Raw genomic sequence first — 11513 nt, 5'->3', positions numbered from 1 at the left:
CCGGAGGATAAAGGTTAAGCTACAGTTGATGCCGGTAGAGCCCCGGCAAAGCCCGGATCATTTCAAAAGAATAACCACAATTTGCGATGATTGCACTTGTTTGTATTAAAAGCCTTCCCATTTCCCTTCTATCCAGTATGGCATAAGGATTTTTCAGAAAATCATGAATTATTATTCTGGAACAATAGATATTATATTAAATAAAAATTATGTATTAATGTTATCATTTTGTGGCGTTTCAATCCACCAGGGCTCTGCCTGGATTGTCCTGGGCTCTGCCTGGATTGACGGGGGCTCTGCCTGGGTCAACCGGGGCCCTTCCAGCGTCATCCGGGAACGACCGGGGAAGCACCGTCATGAACCTTAGCTTCACCTGGGCTCTGCCTGGATGATCCGGAGTGCATCCTGGGTGGTTAGTAGGGGACTACTGTAGTGCTACCAGGGTAAGTGTGTCAGCAACAATAATTTCATCCTGGATCGTCCGGATCATCCCTGTAACTTACCGGAATGGTCCTGGGCTCTGCCGGGAGTAAGTGCGACCGCAGCTTAAAGTACAAGTAGATCTACTACTGATCTAATTACATAATTCGGCAATATCTGGATTAGACCCCTATGTATATTTCTGGAGTAAAACTTGTATATAATATTCTAAAGAATATATCCCTTTAAATTTTCTAAAACAAATACTTTAAATGATATTTCTTTCGTTGAATTCCTGTCAGTACTTGTAAGTACTGTACAGTTACTTCTACAGAGTTGTTTACTTTTTATGTGTACAAAGTACACTAGAATGTAGAAGCAAATATTATTTCTGTTTTTTTGGAATGAAAGTAGATTCTTTTTTGAAAATTAATATGGAGATTTACATACAATCTGTAATAAAAATATCTGAATTTTAGAATTAAATCTTGTTAAAACGTTCATTTTAAACAGTTTGGCCTATGCAACGTAAGTGGTTTGAAACGAACATGGTTGTTCATAGATTTCCAATGGAAGCCACTTTTTCTGTTTGACTAATTTGATTTTTATGTTGTGGATCCCAGCTAGACTGTTGAAACATTATTCTAATTCTGGTCTTAACATTGTTTACAGGCAATGGTCTATTACTTAAGAGGAATTTACATTTTTGTATCCTTAAAGTTTCTTCGGAGGAAGCAGAGCGTTTGATTTGCTTTGTTACAAATTGAATTTAAATGATTGCTGTAAATTGTTTCAAAGGCTACAGTATACTGTATATATTTTGCAGATGTTACTTTTTCTTAGTTATTATTATGGAGTTTTTCAAATATTTTGAGTCCTTTCAGCAAGTTAAAATAAATATTTTCGAACTAAAGGGTACAATTTTTATAGCATCATATTGTGTTATTATACTTTATTACTAGGTAGATTTCTATTACAACAAAATGTTCAGTGGAATCAGAAAACTTTGGGACTATATCTCTGAGCAAGAAGATCAGACGGATACATCTAATGGTAATGAATTTATAACAATGATTAGCCCCAGTGACGATTCACCTAACAACTATTCACCCCACTTTAGTGACGATTCACCCCAGATTAGTGACAATTTGCCCTTCTTCAAAATTATCATTTAGATAAAAAAAAATTAATCTCAAATGTTATTTATATTAAATTATATTTTGGTATATTTGTAAATAAAATGTTTATTTATATTTCGTCACCTTGGAGCAAAAAGTCATGTAACTGACATTTTTTGAGAAAATCACTTTTTGTCATTATTTGGTTAGAAATACAAAGTTTCACCAGTCTTCGAAGTTTAGAAACTATATTTTGATAAAAAATGACTTTTTTGGCATAAAAATAAAAAACGTAAGTGCAGCTTCAGAATTTGTTGGTGCAAAAACTACAGTAAGTACACTAACATGAGTTTTTGCGCCAATGTTTTTACAGATAAGTTGAAATTATTTGATGCAAAAAGTATTGTAACTGCATTAAAATATTCTACTTTTGCATTATTCAATAGCAAAATTATTTCTAAAATACAAATTTTATATATAAATCTACTTTAGGAAACTAACATTTGAAAAAAATGTTTTATTTTAATTTGACAACAAACAATATAGCTAGGAATTTTTCAGTATTCAAATTTTTTTTTTTTTAAATGATTCAAGTAATATTAGAGCTGTCATTGATTTGTTGGAAAGCAAATTTAAGATGAAAAAATATTGATGATATAGAGGATATTTGTTTGTTTGTGTGTAAGATGAAATTTTATTTCATCGAGTGGGCTTTAAAAACAGTATTCTCACGAGTGGCGTAGCTTTGGTTGAATTTTCACAATTTCTAGACATTCAATTATTAAATCAAAATCATATGTGAACTGATCAACAGAAAAAATATCAACGATACATCAGTATCATTTCTATTGATGACAGCTCTAATGCATGTGTATTTTTTTAATTGTTTACTCAATTATTTTTCATGAAAATAAAGATAAAACTTGCTTTTCTTATTGCATGATACTCGTAAAAGGACAACTGTATTACAAAAATGTAATAACTGCAATATCACTGTTTATACATGTAGCCTTGAATTGCTAACATTGGTTTATCTTTTCTCTTTAAATTTCTATAAAAACATGGCAGACAAAGGCATATAATCTGTTTCAATAATATATTGGTCACATCTAATGTGGTGCATCTACAACTCCCATACATTCATACATAAAGAATGGGGTCATATCAAAAATTAAGAATGACTCAGTTTATTCCCTATGTCGTGCATGTAAAACACTTTAATTAACAGAAAATCTCAATTTTCAACAATTGTACAAATTGCACATAGACCCAAACCAAATTATGTCACAGACATTAACCTGAATTTTTAAATATAATCAAAACTATTAAACCATAATTATGATATGGTGTATAAGACTCAAAGTTTGGTGGCAGGAAATAAGACAATTTGAAAACAATATATCAAAATTTTGAAAAGGAGAAGCAATGAAAACAAAATTATATATAAAAATTGAAGTTTGTTCATGAGTGATAATATAAAAGGATCTCACTGGGATATGTTGGGCAAGAAAAGTTTAGGATTCTTAGCAGGTTCATCCAAAATCTTAACTTCATCCAACCAAAATATTCAGAAAAGTTCAGGATTCCTAGTGGTTTTATCCAAAATCTCAAAGTCTACGTCCCTGTGATGGTTGGATATTATTGAGACATAGATATTATGATATATAGATCTCCAAATACCCCTTTTTATAACAAATACATAAATAAACTGTACCATTAGAAAATGACAACAGTAAAAAACATGGTTAACAAGTTTTCACGTACTTCACTTCAGTATTGTTATGTTTTTTCTGGTCCTCTGTAGTTTGAGAATTTCAGCTTAAGTCGGTGCTAGGGGGTGTCAGGGCTGTTGCACTTTTCATTATTGCTCATGTATACAGACTAAATCAAGCCATGTCTGCAGTTTTCATGTAATTTTGTTGTGATTAATGCTTACATTTACTTTGTAAGTAAAAAAAACACACTGCTTTGGACTTACTGTTACTGTTTAAAATTAATTTTAAAATATTCAATTTTTAAATTTCATATGTTTAATGTAATAAATGTGGTTCATAATCCATAATGACACATTTTAAACAAACCTTGCAATTAATTTGTTTATAATAAACATCTTTAAATGTCTATGCAATGCAGTAACTTCGATACTTAAAATTAAAGTTAGTGCAAAAACTATGGTAAGTGCACTTACATCACTTATTGCGTTTAAAATCACAGTGCAAAAAGTCATGTAAGTGTAGAAGAATGTCTAATTACTTTTTATACATAAATGAATAAGTGTAATGTTAAAAACCAATTTAATAATACTTTTTAATGATATTTTAACATTATTGTCTGGAATTAAAATGGTTTACTCAAAATGAACAAATCAGTTTTTTGTGTCTCCTGTAAAATTTCAAAAATGTCAGTTACAGTACTTTTTGCGCCAAGGTGACGATTTATGAACAAATTGGTCATTTCAACTGTTGGCTTATCAACATTAAAACTAATGACGATTCGTCCCACTCACTCACTGTTCAATATATAACTACATATTTACCTTGATCTAGTTTATTTACAAATATAGAATTTAAGTTTTAAAAAATTACATGATGTATGTCATCTTGACCAATTTAACCTTTACCGGTGAATATCACATCATATTCACTGGCTCACTGGTCAGTTTAATATTGTATTTTTGTATTTTTTCATTGTCAAATATAGCTGAATTTACTATTAACTATTTAAAAAAATAGACTGTTATGATTGTGAATGACAAACAGTTGATATTGGAAAATGTTAAGGATAAAATATAAATCTGCCTAAGATATAAAAAGAATGCCCCACTCTCTTTATAAATTGAACATTACAGGTAAATTCAGATGGATATTCAGGGTTGTCATTAAGAGGCGGCAGGAGGCCAAAATGCCTGTCTCAAATGCATTATGGGCCGCCTCAAAATTAAGAAAACACTCTTTGTTATGCATGATAAAGACAGAAATGACCGCCTCAAGTTCAAAACAAACCTTCTGCAAAAAATGTTAATGACAACCCTGGATATTTACAGAAATTTCCTTTAGTCACATATGACTTATTTATTGTTCCTGCGTTCAAGTACATGTAAATTATATAATTCAAAGAAATTATGGCATAGTATAAACTTATTTTGACTTTCACCTGTTCACTTAATATACCCTTGGATAGAACCGCCTCCGTGGTCGAGGGGTTAGAGTCGATGACTTATAATCCAGTTACCTCTCTGGCGTGGGTTCGATCCCCGGGAGATGCTTTGGAATTTTTAGCACGGAGGAAGGTAGTCTAGTACTGGTGTAACTCTCCAGGAACAATGATTAGAAAACTACCCGCCTTATGATATGACTGAAATACTGTTGGGAAAAGGCGTAAAATGAAACAAACAAACAAACCCTTGGATGGACATAATGTCACTTTAAAAGTACTTTATTATTGAAGTTTCCTTACAGAGTCTCAGCTTGTTGTTGGAAATGGAGCTGAAGCTTGCAGCAGGAGAGAGTATGAAGGAAAGATAACTCATATATTCAGCAGTCATGGTCTCATTGACAATGAAGTATACTTTTCATTTGATGATGTTCTTGGTGGAGTAAAGCCAAATCTGAATGATGTCGTAACAGTGGTCGCTGCGCAGCATCACTCTGAAGGTGGCTGGCATGCGGAACAAGTTAGTGTAGTCGAGAATTGGGAAGACCAAGATTATGAAGTAGCAGAGGTTACACAAGCTCCTTCAGAAATTGTCGGTCATGTTGGTGACTTTAATGGCAAAACTGGTTACATAGGCAATGTGTATTTTGACTTAAGTGAATGCAAATGTGAAGATTTTAAGCCTGCAAAGGGTGATTTGGTAAAAGTGTGTGTTGTTTATCCGGACGGGGACACGTTTTCTCCTGTTGCTAGTGAGATACAAGCTTTACGTGTGAAGGAAGCAGACGGCGTGATATCAGGAGAGAAGGGGGACCATGGTTATATTGATGGGGAGGTGTTTTATCTTAGTGATGTGATAGTTAATGATTATATACCACGGAAATGGGATCCTGTCCATTACAAGGCAGTGGAAAGTTTACAAGGGCGGTCAAGTTGGAGAGCTGTATTCATTGAACCATCTGAAAAACCGCAAAAAGCAAAGTATGTATTGCTTTTTTTTCCATTTTAATATACCCCAAAGAATGTCAAAATGATTTGGTAGATTCTTTTCATTCTATTTACAAGAATGTTTTATTTACAACTAAAAGTTTTAGCATTTTGCATCAACTTGAAAACTGGAAACATAGGTGTTAATAATTATAGCTTTTGAATTTTTTTTTGAATTTTTTTTTTGAAACAATCACAAAAAAGTACATAAAACCAGCTAAGTAAATAATTAATTGGACATCCTATCCAAAAACACAGCTAAAATGGCTTCACACTTTGCCCTTTGCATGTTAAAGAAAATCATTGTTTGGCAAAATAACAAAAAATTCTTATTCTAGATTTTTTTTCAAACAGTTGGAACCTTCTTCAAGGTCCATTACAGCAGTCATTCACTAAAGAGCTTCTCTCTGACAAGGAAGGAGTATGTGTTTCCAAGGAGACAGATTTTGGAACCATGGCTGTTGGAAGAAAACTCACATTGTCTGTCATTGTTGAGAACAAAGGTACCACAGAACAGACAATGTGTAGATGTCATATGACCGCATCTAGCTCACAGATTAAAATCCAAAATATCTCCGTGTTTAAGGTGAGGTTTTATACTAGACCTGTTTTAAAACATTATCTCAAAATTATATTATGATACAAAAGGAGGTTATTTGTATACTTTGGTATGAGAACAATAAATTATAGAGAAATGATTACAAAGTTTGAGACAGTTAGTGAATGAGATCAAAATGTGAGGATTTTTTCCTACATGAAAGTTATCTCCTCATAGTTTATCAGTTTTAAGTGAATACCATTAGAAAAAATAGTACAATTATTTAGACTTTTAAAATAAAAAAAAATGATTTCTAATTTTGGAATTAATCACATGTTATTTGAACACAATAGTTGCTTAAAGCCACAGTGACTATGAGCTATTTTTTTTTGCTAAACCATGATAAAAAAGGCTTATAAATTCAATGTGCCTGGACCACTTCCAAATTTTGATTGGCCACTTTTTCACAAGTTCCATAAGTATTGATGAGAACAACAGAAATGTATCAATAAGATATTCTTATGAAATGCTGTCTGAAAAATATGTTAATGATAAAGTTTAAGTGATTTATTATAAACATCTATATGATGAATAATGATTTTTGTTCTAGAACATTTGATTATCTACTATATAAATATATGAGCCGCGTAATGACAAAACCAACATAGTGTGTTTGCGACCAGCATGGATCCAGACCAGCCTGCGCATTAGGGCAGTCTGATCAGGATCCATGCTGTTCGCTTACAAACCCAATAACAAGTAGAGAAACTGATAGCGAACAGCATGGATCCTGATCAGACTGCGCGGATGCGCAGGCTGGTCTGGATCCATGCTAGTCGCAAACACACTATGTTGGTTTTGTCATGACGCGGCTCATATGTAATTTCAGATACTGTATCTCACACTTGCCAGCAACATCCATATATAATTTTATTGTGGTTTGTAGATGTTTCTGATACTAAATACTGTCAGTGTCTTTATTTACTATTATTCCATTATAAACCAATTCACTTTAAAATTTATAGATACCACTGTGTTTTGAAATGAATCAATTAAGCATATCTAACAACTTCCAACTGATTTGTAGGCAAATAGGGAGCTTGTCAAAACATTTGGTTCTGGAAGTAACATCGGAGATTTGACACTATGTCCAAACATGAGTGTGATAGTAAAGCTGGATATTGATGCAAGGTATTTGTAACATTTACAAAAGTGTATAAAGCTATAAATCTGATGCCAAAATTATTGTTTGATTTTTTTTAAAAAGTATACATTGTACTTACAAAATGCGTTATGAAATAGATATAGTAATTATTTGCCTTAAAAGCGAATGGTGCATGCACACAATCATTGGTTTAAACAGATAAAACCTTGCTTAAAATAGCAAAATAATATTTTGTTCCGGAACATTTTATTCTGTTTACTAGATTGTTCATGTATATTAAATAACAGAGACATGCTATGTTAAAACATTTTTGGAAGTCAGCCATATAATAATAGAACCAATTATAATTTTACTGTTGATAAATTTTATTAAAATATTTCATAAAATATAGATTTATACCCTTTAAAGTTGTTCCTGGTGTATCGCAGTGTATTACTGTATAAGTGGATATTTCCACGTATTGAAAAGATAGTGAATTTGAAATTAAAGACATTTCGCATGAGGAAATACTAGCTTTTCGTTGGGCTAGTTACCTATACTGTGTTGGTGTGACTTAAAACCTAAACAAACAAAGCTCTGATAATCATGTTACAGTAGGTAACGTTTTTTTCTGTTTAACCCAAAGTTTTATATATAAAGTTTTTACTGACATAAATTGTTCATTTTAAAAGTATTTTCTATTTTATGTTGTTTTTGGGTGATTCTTCAATGCAGCTGTGCTTTACCACAGTGATCCTAATTTGTCCTTTAATTTTTGCTATACTTAAGTAATTCAGTGGTATTGTTTTCATTCACAGATATCAGGGCCAGGAGAAGCAGTTACTGATCTTCACCTTTGAGAAGTTTAAGATAGGTCGCTATATTACTGCCAACATTACAGACCCTGTAATGTCCCTCATAGATCATAATCAACCATATACACAGGGTGGGAGACAGGGATATAACAGATATAGGGAGAATGTAGATAGATCAGCAACTCCATGGATGATTCCTGGGGAGAGACCGAACAGGTAGTTGTATGTTTGACACTTTAGTGACACTAGTACATTGCAGATTTCTAATATTACTGTATAAATGGTTAAGTTAGTGACACGGAAATATTGGCAAATTTCAGGAATTGACGAAAATCGCTTAAATGTTCTCTTGCGTAAATATCAACCAACATGTCATTAAATTCTACCCTAGCACAATTTATTAATATTCCCTTAGGCAAAATGCCTGGAATTTTAAATTCGCTAACTTTTTTAGATATCCCATTATACAGTATTTCAAAACATATACTTCCTGTATTCTGAATCAGTACAAATTGTTTTTCCAGAAAGTGTCTGCCAATTTTCTATAAAAATCAGTTGATTCATTGTGGTGGAAAAAAATTACCATTAAACAAATTGTCTGCATTTAAATCATCATTGCTAAGGACTACATAGGTTTTATGGCTTTTAAAAATATTTTGTGACCATGAAAAATATCATTAAAAATTTTACAGTCTCAATTTTTTTTTTTATCTTACCCCGTAATAATAGAAAACTATCTGAACAGGAACAAGAAGACTGTACAGTTTCCCCACAGATTGCCTCATTATAACGTACCCGAGGATCTCCGCCAAATCATCCTCACTGAAGAAGAGTTACTTTACTACGCACCAGTGTTAGCTGAGGTTTGTCATGTTTTTGGTTTTGTAAAGAATTGCATTGCTTGTCACTCAGATCGGGCTATTAATCACACACAAAAAATTGATTTTCAATTTAATTTTAAACATAATTGTGTATTATCCTTTGCACATTTTTCCATTTTAGTCCTTTACTTGATCTATGTAAGGTTTTCAAATTTTATGTTTTTATGCTTTTTGATTTCTTCAGTGGATCTCCTGCAAGTTTAGCAATTTGATATTTGCACCCCTTAAAGTAACAATGAAAAGGTCCAGGTTCGAGGGTCATCAAGTGCATTAACAAGTATACAATAACAGAAGTGAATGGGATTAGAGACAGAAATAATTAGCATTAAACACCTGTTTCATTTATTTCCCAACAAACACAATTGTATTCAAAATAAGAAGAAAATGGAGAAGTACAACACGTCAACACCAGCGCTGGTTTAGGTTATTTAATTTTCAACCGGTTTTGGTTCTATCGAACCTTCATCAGGATAGTATATACATTGTAATTGTAATAAAATCCGATTTATTGTCATAGGAACTGACATATAAAAACTACAGAGACAAGTTTAAGATGCTGCTACACCTAGAGGAGATACAGATGGACATTGATATCAGAGAGTTTGATCTACACAGGGTAAATTCTCGTCTTGATTTCTTTTCGTAATATTTTGATTAGGTTTAATTCTAAATTTTAACAGTATAACAGTTATCATAACTTTTATAATACTGCTCGTTTGTAACGTCGCTTTTCATTGGATAATCGTGACGTTTATATAGTTTTACATACACGGCTGCTGTCGATTTATAAAAAATCTCGCTTTATTCCTCTAAAAATGATGCTGGCTGTATTATAAATTCGTTATAAATATTTCTCGTCTAGCGGCTCAGGTTATATTTACAAACAACCATTTATATAGGGCCATATAACCTGTCAAAAATCTTTATAACTAATAATATACCAGCAGGCAGCTTACTAACAAATTATTTTGTATTGGTACTATTCTATTTATCTGAAGGGAATCACCAGATTCGCCACATATTCAAGAAATTTGCAGTGTAGGGACATTTTGCACAGGAGAGTGTTGTCGTACAAAATTTCACACAAAAACATTCTTTCAAAATACATGCTTAAGACTCTGACCAATAATTTTGAGATGCAATACCCCTTTCTGTTCTGAGCTGACCAGGTAAATCCATGACATAATATACAGTAATACCTCTGCAGGGTGGCCCTATTCTATAACAATAACAAGTAGTAAATTAACCTCTTTACACCAAGAGTATCATTTCGTACCAAAGTAATGACAATAAATTTAACTTCCCGAGAGCAACATCTTCTAGTTACAATCCAAATTGTTTTCTCCCAAATAGTGTTGCTCTGCAAAGCTCTCACTGTATACATGTATATATTTAAGGTGATTTTTAGCACTTTTTTTAGATGGAAGAATACATTGACAAGTTTTATGATTTTCAGGTTTGTCTAAGACATTTCAGTGAATATCTGGCCCTTCCTGTGCCCGGCTTAGCTGAGGGAAGACCTTCTGTGTTAATAGGTGATAAGGTCATTCTGATTGACCCCTCTGACCCAGATGGACCTTGCTTTGAAGGATATGTTCATGAAGTAGGTTAAAAGTTTTTTTTTTATTTTAAAATAAATTACTATTTCCCTATCAAAAATTTATTGTAGGCTTGTTTTTTTAAAGGAAAAAAATGTATATGAAAGATGAATTCCATTTATTTTCTAGAACTCTGTCTATATGTTTGTGTGTATATTTGTAATTTGTTGAAACTCAAGCTTTTGGTTTCTTCTTTCTGATGTCCTCTGAATGAACGGCCTATTAAGGACGTTTTTTTTTCAATCATTACTTGCACTGATTGCAGATTTTAAAAGATGAAGTTCTCCTGAAGTTTAATCCAGATTTTCACAGGACATATACTGGAAAAGATTATAATGTTCAATTTACTTTTAACAGGTAAGTTCTTAAATGTTAATTTTATGACTGGCATACTTTACTTTAATGAAGTAGATATTTATAAGTTTACTTTTGGTGTTTTTATTGTCATCGATGTACTAAACATAGGGATAGGGAGTTATTTTAGAAGTCATAAGTTGGTTGGTAGTCACATAATGAAAGTTGCTGCATTCTGTATTAATACTCATAAGTTTTGTATTTTTTCGCCTGTGTTGAAGGTAAATGACACAAGACCTATTGTCCAAATAGGCGAAAAATGCTAACCCAAGGACTAAATTAGGGTAATCCACTGACTTAACAGTTAGTATTTGAATAAGAACTTTGAAATATACAGCAATTATGTTGTACAAGAGTTTTGTTTTGTATATATGTTTATTTATTACAGAGGCCCACTGAGGAAATGTCACAGAGCATCAGAAAGTGCCAATGGTTTAGGAGAAAACAGTATGTAGATTGATTATTATTGTTTATACAGTAGCAACATTTCTAAAATAGAATACAA

At 32.3% G+C, this 11513-nt stretch overlaps 1 protein-coding gene across 2 annotated transcripts in view; it reads left to right on the top strand.

The window, feature by feature from the left end:
* The first annotated feature begins 859 nt into the window (after positions 1-859).
* Positions 860-11513, top strand: part of LOC132748188 (RNA helicase Mov10l1-like) — a 44902-nt gene continuing 34248 nt past the window's right edge. For both annotated transcript variants that reach the window (XM_060737748.1, XM_060737749.1), the window contains exons 1-11: positions 860-948; positions 1400-1473; positions 4997-5672; positions 6033-6264; positions 7304-7407; positions 8179-8391; positions 8921-9038; positions 9574-9672; positions 10513-10659; positions 10920-11011; positions 11397-11455. In XM_060737748.1, the coding sequence (XP_060593731.1) occupies positions 1404-1473; positions 4997-5672; positions 6033-6264; positions 7304-7407; positions 8179-8391; positions 8921-9038; positions 9574-9672; positions 10513-10659; positions 10920-11011; positions 11397-11455 (1810 nt within the window). In that variant the 5' untranslated portion in view covers positions 860-948; positions 1400-1403. The remainder of the gene's footprint in view (positions 949-1399; positions 1474-4996; positions 5673-6032; positions 6265-7303; positions 7408-8178; positions 8392-8920; positions 9039-9573; positions 9673-10512; positions 10660-10919; positions 11012-11396; positions 11456-11513) is intronic.

This window comes from Ruditapes philippinarum, unplaced genomic scaffold, assembly GCF_026571515.1.
Source record: "Ruditapes philippinarum isolate M1 unplaced genomic scaffold, ASM2657151v2 ctg1604_1_1_1_1, whole genome shotgun sequence".
Lineage (NCBI taxonomy): Eukaryota > Metazoa > Mollusca > Bivalvia > Venerida > Veneridae > Ruditapes > Ruditapes philippinarum.
This window is presented reverse-complemented; position numbering and strand designations above follow the sequence as displayed.